This window comes from Cololabis saira, chromosome 16 (genome assembly GCF_033807715.1).
Source record: "Cololabis saira isolate AMF1-May2022 chromosome 16, fColSai1.1, whole genome shotgun sequence".
In the NCBI taxonomy this organism is placed as follows: Eukaryota; Metazoa; Chordata; class Actinopteri; order Beloniformes; family Belonidae; genus Cololabis; species Cololabis saira.
Genome location: NC_084602.1, coordinates 3,763,843 through 3,784,779, shown reverse-complemented (window position 1 = coordinate 3,784,779; position 20,937 = coordinate 3,763,843). Strand labels below are relative to the sequence as shown.

Below are 20,937 nucleotides of genomic sequence, written 5' to 3'. Positions count from 1 at the left end.
GATTGAAATAATCAATACCAATAGAGGGAATCCGCATGACGTCACAAATGCGACTTCACAGCGGGTTACGCCCACTGAGTGTCAGAAAGACTGAGTGGCAGAAAGACTGAGTGTCAGCGTAAACTTTCAGTTTGAGCAACTGGAGAACATCTAAAATGGGAAAGAGCTGTTGTGGGATCAACTGTAAATTTTGCAGGAAATCTGAGTTATCGTTTTAGAGACTGCCGAAAAATAAGCTTAAGAGAGACAAATGGATCACTGCAATTCACAGAAACAACTGGGTAGGGTTAGGGTAACCCTAACCCTAACACTAGCCTAACCCTAGCCTAAGCCTAACCCTAGCCTAACCCTAACCCTAGCCTAACCCTAACCCTAGCCTAACCCTAACCTAACCCTAGCCTAACCCTAGCCTAACCCTAACCCTGCAGGCCTCAGGAGTACCCACCTGCTAGGGTTAGGGTTAGGGTAACCCTAAGCCTAACCCAGCAGGCCTGCAGGAGATTGTTACTGGGTAAAGGGTTAAACAGTCAGCAGAGGAAGCTCAACTTCTTCAGGAAGCGTTTTTTTAGATCTCACTATTGTCCTAGGATGAAGAACGCATGTTTACGGCGTGTTATTGCCTGTAACGGTGCCTGGAGGCGAGTTTAGGGGAAGGAAGGCGACTCAGGAGGCGTTGAGTGGAACTACGTTAGGATTCAAGTGCTAAACGCGGGGTATCCACCAACGCACAAGGGGCGCGAAGCAGTTCCAGGTGAAATATAACAACCATTCATTTTTAAAAGTTTAAAAATTTAAGTCTACCAAAGTTAGGTAGAAGAGTTAAGGTCTTCTTCCAGAACTGAGACAAATATTGGTCACATAAACGTTTATTGTGGCTTTAGACAGAAAACACCTGAGAAGCATAAGAGTCTGACTTCCAGTGTTTGTAAAGTACAGATGTCCGGTGCAGGTTTCCACCTTAAACTCTTCATTGCCAGAAGAAAAATGGATGTTATTCCTGACAGCAAGTAACAGTTATCATGGCCAAAACCAATCCCTCATCCCTGACACCCCAAAGGAAGAATATGTAGTAGAATGGCACCGAATAGAGATTTATAACACTTCAAAATTATCGTCATTTAAGTCTCATTTCTGACAGGTGTAGCGAAATAACACACACACACACGCACACGCACACACACACACACACACACGCACACACACACACAATCACACACACACAAATTCCCCTTGAAACACAAGAGCTCAAATATCTAATTCATCTCATTACACAATTTAAACTTCACTGCTGAAGACAAAGCGGGGATTCAGACGACTCTGGTCCTCGCTCAGGCAGCTGAGTTCCGCGGTAACGCAAGAGTCATCACCATGGCAACCAGCTCTGCAACAACCACCACATCATTCTACTCTATTTTCTTTTTTTGCAGGTGATGAGCAGCCAAACAATATGATGAGACTCCCGTTGAAATGAGTGGTTCAGAAAAGTAGCTCTCTAGGAAGAAAAAGCCAACGCTCAGGAGGAGGAGAGATGTTTGCAGGTGTGAGGAGGTGAAGGAGGAGGTGAAGGAGGAGGTGGAGGAGGAGGTGGAGGAGGAGGTGAAGGAGGAGGTGGAGGAGAAGGTGAAGGAAGAGGTGGCAGGGTGGAGGTGGAGGAGGAGGTGAAGGAGGAGGTGGCAGGAGGAGGTGAAGGAGGAGTTGGCAGGGTGGAGGTGGAGGAGGAGGTGAAGGAGGAGGTGGCAGGGTGGAGGGATGGGCGGTATGGACTAAAACATTTATCATAATCATTTCTGGCATTTATCCCCATAACGATAAAAATATACCAATTCAACTCCACCTTTTTCTTTCACCTTCCTTCCTTCCTTCCTTCCTTCCTTCCTTCCTTCCTTCCTTCCTTCCTTCCTTCCTTCCTTCCTTCCTTCCTTCCTTCCTTCCTTCCTTCCTTCCTTCCTTCCTTCCTTCCTTCCTTCCTTCCTTCCTTCCTTCCTTCCTTCCTTCCTTCCTTCACATACGTTGTGCATTGATTTAACACAGATCCATAAATCAGCTTTACACAAAAACGTCATCAACGGGAATTTAACGCTTTTTTATCGCAAGATGACAAATTCTTTTTGACGGTATATGGTGAACGGTAAAATATGGCCCATTCCTAGCAGGGTGGAGGGGAAAGACAAACATCTGCCTCGTGTGCATTGTACTTCCACCAGAAGGAGGGTTGAAGGCTGAGAGTGCGTGTGCACAAAGGCTGGTGTCAGCAGACGGCAGCTGCCCGGCCGGGTGACGGAGCACCGGTTTGTTTTGGGAGACAAAGGCGAGCAGCGGGCCAGTGTCAACGCATCTAATCCCCTCAAGTCAAATCTCAGTAGTCATCTTGTCTGACGTAGTGAGGCGAGACGCAGACAAAGGCCCAGGGATGCTGCGCTCATGGCTGACTCTGAATTAGATCCACTTGTGAACCGCAGCACAGCCTGTCCAAACATGTGACACATCAGCGCAGGACTCTGGCCAGGACTCTGGTCAAGACCGGCCACGGAAACGGCAAACCCAATCGCTCTGGGGGGGGGAACCCTAGGAAGAGGAGCAGGGCCAGGCACGAGAATTTGGTGGATCTGGTCGTTCCTTATCGCCCGCCTACATCTCTTTTTAATTCTCTCCTCAGCCTCCAGGTTTATGAACATCTGCACCTCAGAGTTGGATCATGAAACAGACTTTTGCTGCCGTTGCCTGTTGAATAAAATGAAGAAGCCGCGAGTCTCTCTTTCTCTGATTTCCTCCTCCTGACTCAGACGTCTGACTCCAACCCCCCGACCAATCGGTGGCCTGTAGTGTGATGATGTCAGATACAGCCGACTCAGCAGCTTAGAACCTCGGCAGAATAGATACAGAAAAGTATCTACTCTGCACGTTAGACCCCTAGTGGGAAAGAACCAAACCGAGGCAAGTCCGGCTGAGTAGGTACTAGTGGAAAAGAGCCATTGGCCATGTTTACATGCAGTCAAAATTTGGATTATTGCTAATATTCCGGTTACTGAAACATTCAGAATATTCCGTTTACATGGTAATTAATCATTTGGGATATCTGGATCAAACCAGCGACGTACGGAGAACATCAGGACGCAATTCCCGTCATTTCTGCTTCTTCTTCCTGTATCCAAATTCAAAACAAATGCTGCTTCGCGCAACTTTTCTCTCACCTTCTTGTAAATCTTCTATCCCGGTACTTTCTACCGTCTACAAATGCAGAAATGTTCATATCCTTCATTACATTTATGAAGTGATTAGTCTCCTCCTGGTCTTGTTTCTCCGTGTTTATAAGAACTTCCTGGACTCAAAAGACCAGGATTCCTTGTGAACAGAGCATGAGCAGAAAACAAATTCATGTTCCGTTTGATGGGGATATTCTGTTTGGAGTTTACATGACCAAATATTCGGGTTTTAAAAGGAGTAACCACTCTGGTGTGCTGACCCAGAGTGGTTGGAATCATGACTTTTTGTACAGTAAGTTCAAAGCACAAAAGGCAAGAATCAACAAGCCAAAGGTGAAAGACAAAAAGCAATTAAAGGGTATTTACAGTTAGATTACAGTGATCTGCGGCCAAATGCCGTCCTCAGGCATTCGGCATGAACATCATTCAGTTGGAAACTACCCCATAGGGTGTTCTCGTTATTCAAGTCTGTGGCCAAATGAGTTGGTATTAACATATCACATTTGGGGCGGCAGTAGCTCAGGTGGTAGAGCGGGTCGTCCAATGATCCGAAGGTCGGCGGTTCGAATCCCGCTCTGTCCCAGTTTGCTGTCGTAGTGTCCTTGGGCAAGACACCTTACCCACCTTGCCCCGTGTGAATGTGTTTGAATGTGTATGAATGTTGGTGGTCGTCGGAGGGGCCGTTAGGCGCGATATGGCAGCCACGCTTCCGTCAGTCTGCCCCAGGGCAGCTGTGGCTACAAACGTAGCTACCACCACCAGAGAGAATGTGGACGGATGAATAATGATTTCTGTAAAGCGCTCTGGGTGCCTAGAAGGGTGCTATATAAATCCAAGTCATTATTATCATTATTATTATATCAGTCAGTCAGGAACTTCATCATATGGTTCAAGTCTGTGTTGAGGCCAGTTTAAAGGTCCCCCTGCAGGGGGTAGGAAGCTGGAGTTTCACTTCAGGCACGGTGTCACAATGCCTCATCAGAGGTTATATTCGGGTTTTTAAAAACCCGAATATGAGCAAATTCGGGTTATTCAAAGGGGTTATTGGTGTTTACATGGCCGTGCAAATTTGGGTTATTGCCAATATTCAGTTTTTAAAAGGGTTATTGACTGCATGTAAACACAGTCATTAGTGTCTACAAAGTTGCTTGAACCCAGACTCCACACTCTCCCCGTCTCCCAGAGATGCATCAGACACGTAAAGGGATGCAGTGACATCATTACATGGCTGCTGGTAGGTCACTGATGTCAAAACTGTTTCTACGTGACAACGGCAGAAATACCACAATACTGCCTAGCAGCTTGAGCTCAGAGTGGGCAGACGCTCCGTGCATTTATCAGCTTAGCGGGTTTCCACCCCCCCGCTGCCTCGCAGCCTCTCCCTCCAATCCCTCAGTCTGGTTTACATGGGATCATCATGTTTAATGTTGGATATATTAAGAATGTTACATTTTGATGTGAGGTGTCTTGCACCCTCAAGAGTTTTCACATCTATGACCCCAGCACAGATGTTCAGGTGTCAGGTCCTTTTCCAGGGGTTTAAAATAGATTTAAAGATAAAAAAAACAGCTTGTAACAGGTTCCGACGGAGCTACAGAGCTCGTGCCTCAGCTGAGGATCATTAGCCAGCTTAGCCTTGTTGTGATGGTCGGGGAGGGGGGCTCGGGGGGGGTCGGCCCAGGCCAGGGGAGGGGAGGGGAGGGAAAAGCCAATCCACTATTAGGTGTCACCATCTGTTTCTGCTCAAGTCCTGGTTTTACTGGGAAAGAGGGCCGATCCTGGGGCCGGATTCACAAAACATTCTTAAGAAAAAAAATTAGAGAAAGTATTTTCTCAACTTTCTTCTTAAGTTTCTTCTTAAGAAAAAACTTAAGAATAAATGGTATTCTTGAAATAAAAGTTCTCGAATTTGTTTTTGACTTTTTTTTTTAACTTTAAGACAACCTTGACCTGTCTTAAAATTTCTTCTGTGAAAGGGTAATAATAATTGTAATAATAAGCCTCTAATATCACCTTTTTCAACACATTTTAGACAAGTTTAGACTAGTAGGTCATAGTTTGAGGATATACTTTGTAATTAATTACACAAAGAGCCTGTTAACTGTTTGTTAGCATGTTAGTTAGCGTGGTAGGTAATTATTATTAATTTTCCCCAATAGTAATTTTTTTCAACACATTAATCTCATCCACCATAACCTCAAGCTCCTGCCTTGAAAAGTTCCTGCATCTCATGTTGTTTGTTCTTAATTGGGAAAATAAGAAATTCATAAGAAATTACAGTTCTTAAGACGGTTCTTAAGAAAATATTGAGGAATTGCACTTAAGAACTTTCTTATGAACTTCTTAATTTTAGATGTTAAGACATTTCTTAAGATCGTTCTTAAGAACATATTGGTGAATCCGGACCCTGGTCTGCAGATCCCTGTCTGCTAGGGGTGTAACAATATATCGTGCCACGAAATTTCACGATACAAAAACGTCACGATACGTGTCGTGGAGGTGACAAACTGTAGCGCGATATTGGGTTATTAATATGAATATATTGTGTTTACTAGTAACATCCTATTGGTGCAGCGGGATCACGTGACGACCTCGACCCGCGGACCAAAATCTGACTACGCTCAGAAGAAACTAGTACCGTTTTGGTCCCGATCACGGGACTCTTGGGGGGTTTTGAGTTCAGAACTTTAACTTATAAGGTGAACATGAATCAATGTTTTTTATGATGTAAAGATTGTGTCGTCCCCGATGGTGGGAGGATGAAACGATAACAGGTTCACCTTACGGCCTCAGGCTGGAGCAGGTGAAGCTCTGAGCTCTGGCACAAGATCAATAACAATCATGTTGTAGTTTGAGTTTGGGACTTTTCATAGTTTATTTATCTACTTTTATTTATTTATTTCATTTTAGTTGTTAAATTTCTGGAAAATAAAAAAGTCAAGTCATACATGAGAGAAACTATTCAGTTTGTGGCTAAATATTTTCACTTGCATGAAACTGAGGATGCATACAGGTAATGCAAACCTGACATTTACTTTTAGTTCAGTTTGTGGAAAATGGTCTTTCAAATAAAAGACAATTTTTTCCAGTCATATGTTCCTCATTTAAAGTTGTTAAAAAATACTGCTATAATATTGTACCGTATCGTTATCGTGACCTCAATATGGTGTATCGTACCGTATGGTGAGATTAGTGTATCGTTACACCCCTACTGTCTACAGACTGCTCGGCTGGGTCTTTGTATTCACCCGTTGTCCCTGTCCCGCCGTGGAGCTGCCTGCCAGAATCAAATATTGTGATCAAACTTTTCCAAGCAGGTTAATGCAGGTCAGGGGTTTGGGTTGTGTCAGTCTGAGTGACCCTTTGAAGTGAAATCCATTAACCTGCAACCATAACTTTTCTGAAGCAATAAGCACTGATGTAGGGAGCCAGAAGGCTGAACTTTTCAACAGAGTTCCATCTTCTCATGTAAATGACTCCTCTGGTGATGCTGCCTAAAGCACGAAACATTCAAACTAGACCGGGGGTCGGCACCCCCGCGGCTCTAGAGCCGCCTGGGCTCTTTAGCGCCACCCTAGTGGCTCCTGGAGCATTTTCAAAAATGTTTGACTTTTTTTTACCTTTTTTTCACCTTTTGACACAAGACTTTTCATTTTTTGCGGCTCCAGACATATTTGTTGTTTGTGTTTTTGGTCCAATATGGCTCTTTCAACATTTTGGGTTGCCGACCGCTGAACTAGACAAAACCTCACTGCTTGTGAAGTTTGCTCTTAATTAGTGGGTTTTTGTCACCTAACTAACAACATGCCCCAGGGGGGGGCGGGAGAGTAAATAAGCGATACATCTCTGCAGATATTTCGGTAGCTACCTTTGATTGACATGTGGTGGGCGTGTCCCTGACCTAACGCTTCGTCCATTATTTTATAGTCTAGGATTTGTAACGTCGGATGAATCTGCTGCCTTCGTCGCAACAGAAGAAAACGACAATAATTTGTCCAAAACTAAAAATGTTTCCGTCCATGTTCTGCAAAGTCGAGACCTTCATCTTCTTTGGTTTGAAGTCTCGCTATCTATGAAGATGCCACCAGGTTTATCAACAGTCATGTGAACAACAAACAGGAAAATAAAGAAGAAGAATCTCTCAGAAGTGGAACATCATCACCAATAGAGGGTCTGCATTGATGTCACTTCCCCACTGGACACGCCCCCTTAGTCAGCCTTAGTCAGTTGGACTTGACAGTGACCCGTACAGTTACCCCAAGAACCAGTGGTCCATGGACATTAATATTTGGTACAGTTACCAAGAACCAGTGGTCCATGGACATTAATATTTGGTACAGTTACCAAGAACCAGTGGTCCATGGACATTAATATTTGGTACAGTTACCAAGAACCAGTGGTCCATGGACATTAATATTTGGTACAGTTACCAAGAACCAGTGGTCCATGGACATTAATATTTGGCCACAAATCCAGTTTCCTGATATTTATATGTACTTAATTTCTACGCCGGGGAAATACACGAAGCAAAGCTTGAAGGCATACAAAAGTCTTGACGCTTGGTTCGACTTCAAGGCAGGATTTGTTGTAGAAATTAAAGTGATGAGGACACCGAACTTTATGATTTGACCGTTTAACGTTAGCTACCCAAAAATCCAACATTACCTGATACAAAATGGGAATCACAAATCCACGTTTCGGTGCCTGGAATCCAGTTGTGTCTGCGATTGCAGCGATCCATTTGTCTCTCCTATTTTTCAGCAGTCTGTAAAACGATAACTCCGATTTCTTGCTAAATTTATGAGTACAGTCGATCCCACAACAGCTCTTTCCCATTTTAGATGTTTTCTAGTTGCTCAAACTGGAAGTTTATGCTGCCACTCAGTCTTTCTGACAATCAGTCTTTCTGACACTCAGTCTTTCTGACACTCAGTCTTTCTGTCACTCAGTCTTTCTGACACTCAGTCTTTCTGACACTCAGTCTTTCTGACACTCAGTCTTTCTGACACTCAGTCTTTCTGACACTCAGTGGGCGAAACCCGCTGTGAAGTCGCATCTGTGACGTCATGCGCATTCCTTCTATAGTGAGGTGAGATAGATACGCTAGATACGCTAATAAAAACAGTTGTTCATTGAAACTTAAATGTCTATCCTCTGATCTAGGTCTTATCTTGTAGGTGAAGCTGTACACTGAATTATAACTAATGATATTGTTGAGTTCTATATGATATTATTAAGGCCCCGGTGTGGTCCCCGGGCCTCCCCAGCAGGCCCCCCACCACAGCAGGCCCCCCACCCCAACGTTGGTAAAGGTTGGCCCTACCTGGTCTCTATGTGGTCAAACAGGTAAAGGTTGGCCCTACCTGGTCTCTATGTGGTCAAACAGGTAAAGGTTGACCCTACCTGGTCTCTATGTGGTCAAACAGGTAAAGGTTGGCCCTACCTGGTCTCTATGTGGTCAAACAGGTAAAGGTTGGCCCTACCTGGTCTCTATGTGGTCAAACAGGTAAAGGTTGACCCTACCTGGTCTCTATGTGGTCAAACAGGTAAAGGTTGACCCTACCTGGTCTCTATGTGGTCAAACAGGTAAAGGTTTGCCCTACCTGGTCTCTATGTGGTCAAACAGGTAAAGGTTGACCCTACCTGGTCTCTATGTGGTCAAACAGGTAAAGGTTTGCCCTACCTGGTCTCTATGTGGTCAAACAGGTAAAGGTTGACCCTACCTGGTCTCTATGTGGTCAAACAGGTAAAGGTTGGCCCTACCTGGTCTCTATGTGGTCAAACAGGTAAAGGTTGGCCCTACCTGGCCTCTATGTGGTCAAACAGGTAAAGGTTGGCCCTACCTGGCCTCTATGTGGTCAAACAGGTGCTGCCAGCGGGCGTTGACGTCTCGGAGCTTGTCGTTGATCTCAGTCTCCTTGGTTTTGTTGCTGGCTGTGATGAGTTGTTCTCCAAGCTGCTTCAGGTGCGTTTTATTTTCACTGAACAGGTTGATCTCCTCCATACAATCCTGAAAAAGAGACCACAGAAGGGATGGATACGACGCATGGTCACGCGCAGTCTTTTTCTGTAGGAATTGTCTTAAATGTATCAAGTCTCCGTTTATTAGGGCCCGAACACTTACAGTGCGAAGGCCCTATTGTATCTGTAGGAATTTTTCTCTTTCTTTCTTTCTTTCTTTCTTTCTTTCTTTCTTTCTTTCTTTCTTTCTTTCTTTCTTTCTTTCTTTCTTTCTTTCTTTCTTTCTTTCTTTCTTTCTTTCTAAATTTTCCGATGAAATTAGGCCCAAAAGTCACCAAATTTTGCACGCAAGAAAAATTTGATATTTCATGGTTTGCATTAATAGATTGCTGATTATGGTTTACAGTTTAAGATTAAGATTCCCAGAATATTCTAATTTTTTGAGATAGGATATTTGAGTCTTAAGCTGTAAGCCATGATCAGCAATATTAAAATAATAAAAGGCTTGCAATATTTCAGTTGATTTGGAATGAATCCAGAATGTATGACATTTTTGTTTTTGTAATTGCATTACAGAAAATCACAATATTCTAATTTTCTGAGATAGTCCTGTATACGTATCTGCGCAGTACTTAGCAACCAAACACTGCTGCATTGCATTGTGGGAAGTTTCTGCTCAGCTAGTGTCCATCAATCCACACTAATACATTTCTCCAGAATGAGCATGGATAGTGCATACTATTGAGTACGTTCTAGCCATAGGAATCGTCATAGTGAGCTGTTTGTTCCTCGTGACGAGTGATTTTTTTGTTTGTTTTTTGTTGTAATTTTTCTACCATAGCTTAGACTCATAGCCCTTTGTTATTTCCTCGTCAAAGAGTGATTTATTTTTTGTTTGGTAACTTATATCCTAGCTTAAATTCATAGTTCTTGGTTTTTTTCTCTTTAAGAGTGATTTGTGTTTGTAGCCAAATTATTTTTATTTTTATTGTAAGCGCTTTGAGACTTGTTCTTCAGGTGAAAATGCGCTCTATAAATACAATTTATTATTATTATTATTATTATTATTTTATTTTTCCTCTATACGGAGCGTTTTGTGTTTGTTTCTTTTTATTAGTTATTTTTCCCTCCTCTTGGAGTGTTTATTGTTCTATCTATAGTCAGAGTATAGTGTCTAGTTTTTGTTTATAGCCATTTGTTTGTCACTCGGTCCGAGGTCTCCGGTGAATTCAATAAAAGCCTTTTGTTATCTAATATCTGCATCTGGTTCCCGCTTTGAGTCTGGGCTAGGGGTCTTTGAGAAGGCCCTGTGTTCCAGGGTGACTGCTGGGGCGATGGTTAACAATCAGTCACAAAAATGGCGTTTATTACCCAGCACTTGCCCCTCACACCATGACAGATGTGAATGACGCTGAGTTGGACACAAAAGAGAGCCGTGTGGCCTCGCTGGACCAGCAGCATCTGTCGTGTTTAGGTCGGGGAGGAGTTCCCAGCTCCCCCTCTACACAGCTGACACTTCACAGCATGCTGACGTACTCGGTACGAGCGGGCGGTGGCGTCAATTCAGTCAAAGCTAAGGTATGGCAAGGTTACGAGTCACAGAACTGAACTACAGTATCAACCAACATGCCCAGCAAATACTCATCACAGAGGTCTGCTATGTAGCTTATCTGAGTGGTCAAGAAAATGGGAACTTTTTCAAATTCCAGTCTCACTCACATCCTGCTAACTACGAACACTACACTTTAACAACATGTTGATCAATTCAGTCCCTGCACCTTTACACAATACGCATCCATTTTCGGCACCATGGACAGCAAGTGGCAGAGTTAGAGAGCAGAAAAAGCGTATCTGACAAACGCAATTTAACTCATTCTGTTCACTTCATTCACTATGTCAGTGCAACAATATAACGTGGACAAGGAGCGGCTAACAGCCTCGTTAATAGGGATGGGAATCGAGAACCGGGTCTTGTTGAGAACCGGTTCCCAGTGTTTCAATTCCTTGGAATCGTTTGCCTTTTTCGCAAACGATTCCCTTATCGATTCCAGTGGGCGCGAATGACGTCACCAAACACGTTGCGCAATGTGCGCATTCGCGCCCAGCAGGAAAACACGGGGACAAAGCGGCATAAACGCTCGAAAGTTTGGTTACATTTTACCAAAAAGGATGACAACAGGGCGACAATTCTTGCAATGTGGACATTTCAACAAAGGGGGGAAACTGTTAGGACTCGGCCGGCTGATGCGCTGGGAACACGGAGTCAGCCGGCGTGTGGTAAAGCTGATTTATGGTTCCGCGTTACACCAACGCACAGCCTACGGCGTAGGGTTCGCGGCTACACGCACCGTACGGTGCACATCATCGCGTACCCTGCGCTGTAGGCTCTGCATCGATTTAACGCGGAACCATAATTCATACTTTAGGCACCATCGAGGAGCCCAAGGCTGGGGGCATCTTAACACCTCACTTATATTTTTTTGTTCAAAGATATAAAAGTTTTATATCTTTGAACAAAAAAGATCAGAGAAACAAAGAAATTGAAACAAAGAAACAATTTTAGTATCAACTTTGTTTTATTAAAACAAAGTTGATACTAAAATTGTTTCTTCTCCTTTTTTCCAAATGAGAATCGATAAGAGAATCGATATAGAATCGAATCGTTAAGCAGAATCGAAAATGGAATCGGAATCGAAAAAATCTTATCAATTCCCATCCCTACTCGTTAATACCCTGACTCCCGCTTTCCCTACCTGCTCCTTCTCCCTCCACTGCTGGAACAACATTTGACCCATCACTTGCCTCCTTTTTTTGAAAAAAAATTGCGGGTTTGCCTGAATCCTTTTCATTTTTGTAAGTTAGTAACACTGCAAAGCATGCTAAAATAGAGATTGACCTAGCGACCACTGTCGTCAGGGACACCACATTTCAAGATATTTACATTTTCCCCTGAAGCCAAGGTGTGGCAGCTGCCATACCTTGCCATACCCAATTGACGCGCCTGCGAGCAGGGAAGGTTAACGGCTGATGATTCAGCCCACATCTTGTCTTCTGTATTAAACGTTTTCTGTTCCTCTGCTTGGCGACCCAGCCGTGGTTCTGGGACGGCCCAGTTCTGGTGATGGAAGCTGCTGTACATCATGAGTGACTATCTCTGTGTAGATACCTTCCATACCTTGACCTTGGGAACCTGGAGCAGGACTGTCCACAACAGGAAACATCCAACCAAGGAGCAGAATAGAGCTCTGCTAACAGCTAACTTTGCAATTATATGACATAAGTAAGGGATAATGCCGGACGGGGTGTACATTAACATAAATATATGGACAACGCGGGGCGTGAACCGTCCGATGCGAAGCCCATATATTTATGTTAATGTCACCTCGAAGGGCATTATCCCGCTTATACCACGGTCACTTACCAAAAAACATAAATATTAAATCAGTTATTCATGCTTTAATGTGTTTTCAGTTGAAATCTTTTGTTTTATAACAAGCCACAGCTGAGCGGCTTAGCGGACTATTTAATCTCTCGTCTGCAGCCGTTGGAACCAAGTTACAAAGTTTTTTAACAAGCCATAACTCAGTTTCCTTGGTAACACCTGAGGGTCTGACTAATACCTGGAACAATCACTACCGTCCAGGGGCGCCGCATTCTTGGGGTGGACACCAAAACTAAAAGCTATCATTACAGGATTTTATTATACTGTTGTAGTATACAGGCTCAGAAATACTTAAAGTAACGCCTACTGATATACTTAGGTTTATTGTTTCATTTAATGTTACTAATGGTCTAATGTGCATAGACTAAGGCCCAGTCCCAATCCCCCCCTAGTCCTACTTTTCAGTCCTACCCCTAAATTTTGTGCGTTCCCGTGAGGGTAGTGGTGTCCCAATTCCTCTTTGCATGTAGGGCTAGTGGGCATAACGTTGGGTAGGGAGTATCAATCTAGCCCTAAAGAGCGAGGGTTTTCAGATGCTGACTCGCTGACCGAGGGTCAGAAAAATTTCCCAGAATGCTTTTCGTCATCATTTGCAGACTGAATCAAACAAAAAAACATGGCGGACATTTCTCATTTTTAGTGAATAAAATCAATATTTTGAGTTAGTTTCTGCATAAAAATGCGTTTTGATTACATTTCTAGCGAGAAATATATATTTTACTTTCATAATACTCTCTACCATACTTCACTACACTCAGTGAATGTACATAATCACTCGCTTGCTCGTTGTTACGTTGTAACTTCAGATCTCGCCAGAATAAAGGCTGATTTATGGTTCCGTGTTACAGCAACGCAGAGCCTACGGCGTAGGTTAGTTTTAAGCCTGAAAAAATATTAAAACTTAATAAAGTGGCATATTAACAGCGCTACAGCTGAAATTAAAACAGCTTTTAGCTCTCAGCTTCCTGATATGGTGTGACGTATGTGCAAACGTAACTACGCAGTCGCTTACGTACCCGAACGTAAACCACGCAGTGACGTAGCAAGTTAAAGTAGTAAAAAGTTTTTAGGGCTAGTGGTAGAAAGTACGGTGAACATTGGGATTGGCACAAATAGCACTAATGTGAGTGATGGCAGATCAAGAGCGGCTTCCTGGGTCTGGCTGGCTCTGCATTTGGCCCAAATTATTTGGGATGAAACGCATAACTGACCATAGAATGTGACCGGCAAGTTTTTTTTTTTTCTTTTTTTTTATTGAGCCAAGTGGGGTGGCCAGCAAATCTGTAGGGGGGGCCATGGCCACCCCTGGCGCCCCCCTGGTGGCGCCACTGCTACCGTCCCATAAGGTCCTTATGCAATGGCCACAGTGTTGATTCTCCAGTAACTAGGACGGACCTGAGATACGACTTAGCAACGGGAGATATTGTAGTCCGCTCAGCTCCGCTCGGCTATGGTACAGTAACAAATCTCTGTTGCCGTGGTTACCACCTGGCAGTTGATCCAGCACAATGATATTAAAGATAACAGGCAATTTGACCAAACTTGTTTTCTAGGTGTACATTAACAATTTTAATGGACACCTGCCAGCCAATCAGAATCGAGTATTCACACAGACCGTGATATAAGCTATTTTAATTAATTTATTACATTATCAAAATGTGCGTCTCCATCCTGCGCCGACGCGCATTACTTTTCTCTTTCAAAAGCGTTACCGTGGCGACGCTAGACGCCAAAAAGTGCGCTCCCCCTTCATCTGATTGGTCCATATTTGATAGTTCCCCAAAAGTCACCAAATTTTGCATGCAAGCCAGGCCTGGTGATAAATTTGATATTTCATGGTTTGCATTAATGGGCGTGGCAAAATGGCTCAACAGCGCCCCCTAGAAAACTTTTCTCTGCCATAACATTTGAATGGTTTGACATAGAGAGTCGTGGGTGGTGTCATCAGACTCGGTATTGAGTCCTTGACCTTCATTGGCCTGAATTAGCCCCGCCCCTTCTTCTGATTGGTCGATATGTGATAGTTCCTATTTTCTGCCATAACTTTTGAATGGTTTGACATAGAGAGTCGTGGGTGGTGTCATCAGATTCTGTATGGAGTCCTTGACCTTCATTGGCCTGAATTAGCCCCGCCCCTTCTTCTGATTGGTTGTCCCTTTTTTCTGCTATATCTTTTGAATGGTTTGACATAGGAAGTCGTGGGTGGTGTCATGTCTGATATGCTTATGGGGGCGGTAGCCGTGAGTGCGAGGGCCCGTTCATCGCTGCTTGCAGCTTTAATTATGAATGTATTTATTCTCCTCATTGTTTAGAAAGGTCAAAAGACCTCCTCTAAACGTTTGATCCTTTTTTTAATCTACAAAAACAACGGAACTGGACTGTGAATGGACGTGTGGTGAGCGTTGGTCCGGACTGTCCTCTCACCTTCTTCAGCTTCTCCACCATCTCTTCGATGTTCAGGTCGGCGCTGTGCACCACCTGGTTCTCCATCTGGGTGAGCCACTCACACAGCTCCTTATTCTTCTCGTTGAAGATTATCCAGGCGTTCAGGCGGTCGGCGATCTCCTGTTTACGCAGGGACACCTGCCACAAAGAGGATTGAGATGAGCGGCGTCGCTTTCAGAGGCAAGCTGCTCTCTTCATGCCTGGAGATCCCGCCGGGCCGGAGGCCTCCACGCCCCTGGATTGGTTTCAATTTACATTTTATTTATATAGCGTCTATTACAGTGGTCGGCAACCCAAAACGTTGAAAGAGCCATATTGGACCAAAAACACAAAAAACGAATTTGTCTGGAGCCGCAAAAAATGAGAAGTCTTGTATAAGCCTTAGAATGAAGACAACACATGCTGCATGTTTCTATATTAGTTAGAACTGGGGGAAGATTATTTTTTTCATTATGCACAAAAAAGTCAAAATGTCGAGAAAAAGTTGAAATATCAAGATTATGTTGAAGTACGGGAAAAAAGTCGAAATGTAGAGAAAAAAGTCAAAATTTTGTGAAGAAAATTCCAAATTTTGAAAAAAAAGTCGAAATGTCGAGATTAATGTTGAAATACAATCTCAAGAAAAAAGTAGAAAAAAAAGTCGAAATGTTGAGAAAAAAGTCGAAACGTCGAGAAAAAAGTCAAAATTTCGAGAAAAAAGTTGAAATGTCGAGATTAAAAAAAAAGAAAAAAAGAAGGAAAAAAAGGAAAAAGGAAAAAAAGAAGAAAAAAGAAAAAGAAGAGGAGAAAAAGGGGAAAAAAAAAGGTTAAATATTTTTGAAAAGGCTCCAGAAGCCACCAGGGCGGCGCATGTGGCTCTAGAGCCGCGGGTTGCCGATCCCTGGTCTATTACAACAGAAATTGTCTCTAGGATCTTTCTGGAGACACAGAACATGAACATAAACCCCCGAGCAATTATTACATAAACAATGGCAGGTAAAAACTCCCCTAGTGGGAGAAAAGCCAAACAGTGGGAAGAAAAACTCCCCTTTAGGAGGAAAGAAACCTGGACCAGGACCTGGATCATAAGGGGGGGGGGGGGGGGGGGGGGGGAACCTGGACCAGGGCCCAGACTGGGGGGGGGGGGGGGGGTGCAGGACGTCATGATACGGTCATGGCTGAACACGTTTGACATTAATCTGCTCCAGTCAGACACCGAGCTGAAGCTCCCCGCCCTAATCCTGAGATGAAGACATGACTGCTGCACGGTAGTTTATACACAGGAACTTAAAAACATTACAACATGCTTCAAACTCAAAGGTCAAAGGACTTAACAAGCCCTTACTCAGACAGGATCCCAAGATCTAAACGTTTGTGTAGTTTGTCTTAACCCTTGTGCTGTCTTTGGGTCAAAACCCAATTCTTCTATCCTTCTTTCCTCCTGCCATGCTCTCTCCTTCCTTCTTCCTTTCCTCTTTCCTCCTTTTTTACCCTCCTTTACTCCTTTTTCTTCCTACCTACCTCCCTTTCGTCATTTGTTCCTTTATTACCTTCTTTGCTTTTCCTTCCTTCTTTCCTTATTTTCTCCATTCCTTCCTTCTTCCCTCACTCCCTTCTTTCTTTCCTTTTCTCCATTCCTTCCTCCCTCTCTTCTTTCCTTTTCTCCCTTTCCTTCCTTTCTCTTTTCTTTCCTCCCTCCCATCTTTTCTCCCTTCCTTACTCCCTTTCCTACTTCTTTCCTCCCTTCTTTCCTTTTTTTCTCCTTCTTTCCTTCCTTCCATCTTTTCTCCCTTCCTTCATTCCTTCTTTTCTCTCTTCACCCTCCCTTCACCCGAAGACAGTACAAGGGGTAATGTTAATTATCTGTTTTAATTCGTACGTACCAGGGCAATGTGCATCATACACTTTGTATGTCACACAACTTGGATACTCTCAGTACCATAATATTACCATCGCTGCTATTTCATTATTGTAATAAGCATTTTTTGCTCAAGTCACTTTAGATACAATCCCTACTGCTTTTAAATGCTGCTAAATCTATTTAGCTACTATGTATGTGTTATATTTGTTCCCTTGTTTGATTGTATTGTTTGACTGAATAGTTTTGATGTTTTCTGTGGGGACTGCGGGTGGAAACTAGCATTTCTGCTCAAATCCGGTGTATTTACACTGCTTAATGTAGTGTTCATTAATATGCATTGTCCCGTCTAAATAAACTTTGATTTGATTCGAAACGAAAATATCTGACAGAGATACGGTGCAAAACTGCACATCTTCAGTTTCCTATTTCACCATGGATCACACTTTGGGAAGCTTCTTTATATTTCAGCGTTATTTCCACGTAGATAAGAGTGAGTTTGATCCTTAACCAGGTTGGTCCTGGATCAACATCAACCATCATCGTTGGTCCCGGTGAAGCAGCAGTCTGTCTGTGGTGAACACTGACACACCGGGTCCCAGCGGATTTGGTCATGATGTTGAAACTGTGCTTTGTGATTAATAAGCACAGTTTTTAATTATTTTGCGTTGGATGTAGCAAATAAAAACGTTGGGACCATCCAGCTCCTCAACCATCAGTTACTGTTTCACATGAGCAGTTCAGGTAAAAACTGCAGTCAAATCAGCAAAAATGTCAGTTTGCTGGATGAAATACAGGACTGTCTCAGAACATTAGTGTGTCAGAGTGGAGGAGCAGCCACGCTGATTGGGCACAGGTGTGCCCAATCAGCTGAGTGGCTGCTCCTCCACCCTGCCTGGCTTCATAAAGAGCGGCTGCACACCAGCCAGAGGTCTCTGCTGGGAGGAAGCTGCTGAGTCTGGCACGTGTGTCTTGGGTGCAAACAAAGATTTCCTCACGAAACCCTGTGTCCTCTGTCCTGTCGGGTGACCCCCGTAGCACTAGCTTTGCTACGATTAGAATATTGTGATAAAGTTCTTTATTTTCTGTAATGCAATTAAAAAAAAAACTAAAATGTCATTCTGGATTCATTACAAATCAACTGAAATATTGCAAGCCTTTTATTATTTTAATATTGCTGATTATGGTTTACAGATTAAGATTAAGATTCCCAGAATATTCAAATTTTTTGAGATAGGATATTTGAGTTTTCTTAAGCTGTAAGCCATGATCAGCAATATTAAAATAATAAAAGGCTTGTAATATTTCAGTTGATTTGTAATGAATCCAGAATGTATTTAACATTAACATTTTTGCATTACAGAAAGTAAAGGACTTTATTACAATATTCTAATTTTCTGAGACAGTCCTGTATATTAATTGATAACACTGATAAAATAAGTGTGTTAGTGCACAGCTCTGCTCATGTGTGCATGTGAATGAGTGTACATTTGTGTGAACATGAAAGTACAATCTGCATTGAGGCTTCTTGCTTTGGGAATCCCGGTCTGTGATTGGACGCTGCCTCGGCGTCAACGCTGCTCATTTGCATAAAGTGGAGATTTTTCAACTTCAAATTGACGCTCTGGACGCCTCCAACGCCTCTTGCTGCGCTTTCATAGAAAATGAATGGCAGCCAGACGCCTGTGACGCTTGTGAATCTTTCAGTGCCTTCAGTGTGAATCCAGGGTCAGAAGACGTTATCGCAGCTGAAAATATGTCAGAGGATTCTTAAAATGTGCATTCACACGTCAATACTCTTAGTTTTTTGATGGTTAGACATTACCTAAGTACATCCACTTGTACTTTAAATTGCCATCACTTATTCCGATTTTTCAACTTCAAATTGACGCTCTGGATGCCTCCAACGCCTCCGACGCCCCTTGCTGCGCTTTCATAGAAAATGAAGGCAGCCGGACACCTATGACTCCTATGACTCCTATGACGCTTTCAGTGTGAATCCAGGGTAAGAAGCTGGATCTACTGCTGTGATCTGCATCCGTGATGTCACCGGTCCTGCTCGTACCGTCAGACATGGAGCCGAAACAGAGGCTGCATGAGTCCCACGGTGGTTTCCCCACAAACATGTCTAATCCAAGTCAAACAGTTCAAAATGAAAGTGAGAGTGACCAAGTTCCCTCCCCCACGCGGATTTTCCTCCCCCTAAAGCCCCCCGGCTCACAACAACATTCCCGCTGTCCCCATCTGCTCTCCCATTCCCACAAGCCCCCACCCCCCACCCCCTCCCACCCAACCCAGCAAAGACTCCATCACCTAACCCTCAGTCACAGCTTCTAGCACCAAGTCCTGCCGCCCGAGCGGAGGGACAGTGAGGTTCTGGACCTGGATCAGCCCCCTCAGATCTCTGCAGCCGTGGGGGGGGGTGATGCGCGTTACGGCCGTCTCCCTGGACCAACCGCTCATCAAACAACAGTAATGAAGTTAGAGAGCCGTCCCCGTCCCCTCTGTGTTCCTCGTGAGGCGGATGAGGACCTGAGTGAAGTCAGCTGACCTGTGACCTGACCCAACCCCCCCAGACAGCTCCTCTGATTGGAAACCACGGGCCCTCACTTAAGTCGCAGACTCCAGATCTGCAACCATCTAGTAGTAGATGTATTAAATCAACTCAAGTCCCAAAACAAACACAACCACAGAGTTTATGATCCAGGTCCTGGTCCAGGTTTCTACCCCCTTATGGTCCAGGTCCTGGTCCAGGTTTCTTCCTCCTAAAGGGGAGTTTTTCTTGCCACTGTTTGGCTTAAGGTTTTTCTCCCACTAGGGGAGTTTTTACCTGCCATTGTTTATGTAATAATTGCTCGGGGGTTCATGTTCATGTTCAGGAAAGATCCTAGAGAAAACTTCTGTTGTAATAAAATTGAATTGAATTGAAATGTAGTCACATGGTACATATACAGTGACCCCCAGGCCAAAATATATAGAAATAAAACTCCAAGCCAATAAAAACTAGCAATGATGGAGGTAGCGCGGCGGTTCTTTCAGGTAAAACAGCGTCAGAAGTCGCGTGGGTGACACACCTGGAAGCAGAGCTCCCCCCACTGGCAGTGCAGCGCCTCCACCTGCTCCTGCAGCAGCAGCACGTCCTCCCCCATGATGTACTGGGACAGGTCCGTCTTCATGGTGCTCAGCTCCGTCAGGCTCTCAGCCCAGTCCTCCAGGGAGTCCTCGTTCTCCTGCATACCATAACACACAGAGAGAGCGGCGCGGCGACCGTCACAGATGATCCTCAACAACTCTCTCCCTCTCCACCGCTCCTCTGCTTCTGCTCCTCTCTCTGCTCTGTCACTCTGCCCTGCTGCCCCGGGGCTGGGGGCGGGACTAGAGGAGGGTGGGACTGGGGGCGGGGCTAGAGGAGGGCGGGACTGGGGGAGTGCTGGGCGTGGCTGAGAGGGACTGGGCGGGGATAGGGTGGGGCCGGGGGGAGGGAGGACTGTTATGGGGCAGGGGAGGGCACTGAGGGAGGGGGGGGGAGGCAGTTTCATAGGGGGGGGGGGCAGATGGGGCAACTTAAAGGTATAGTCTGTGATCTTATTCAAAAACATGTATTGTTATACTGGGTGAAATGGTCCTTCCATCCTGAGAGCAGCCAGTGAATAATGTGTTCAGAAAAAGGAAAGAAAAAAATCCAACCTCTCTGACAGCTTTAATCCTGTAAAAACTCTGACCAATCTGTTTTTTGCCCACCGAGTGGCACGGATTGGTCAGAGGACCAGAGGATTGGACGGGGGGGAAAGAACCAATCAGATGCCTTCATTTTAAGTCCAGCCCACGCCCCCCTCTGTCCCATGCGCGCACTCGTCACGTCGAAAATCTTGCCGGAAAACTTCACACACTCGAGTCAAGTTTGCTGAAGAATGGCAGAGAAAACGAGAAAACGCAGCCAAAAATACCCCCTCCCCAGTATGGGGGTCCGTGGGGATGGAGGCGTCTCCATCCCGGCGAGGGCGGAGAGCGCCGGTGGCGGTGCTGCTGTGCCCTGCAGGTTCTGTTGC

The 20,937-nt window shown here is 44.4% G+C and overlaps 1 protein-coding gene across 1 annotated transcript in view; it reads right to left on the bottom strand.

Annotated features, from left to right (window-relative positions):
- The window catches only part of syne2b (spectrin repeat containing, nuclear envelope 2b), a 258,903-nt gene that overhangs the window by 29,602 nt on the left and 208,364 nt on the right, over positions 1-20,937 (bottom strand). The window contains exons 111-113 of the mRNA XM_061744277.1: positions 19,963-20,118; positions 15,031-15,189; positions 9,047-9,213 (exon numbers count right to left, since the gene is read on the bottom strand). Of these exons, the coding sequence (XP_061600261.1) occupies positions 9,047-9,213; positions 15,031-15,189; positions 19,963-20,118 (482 nt within the window). The remainder of the gene's footprint in view (positions 1-9,046; positions 9,214-15,030; positions 15,190-19,962; positions 20,119-20,937) is intronic.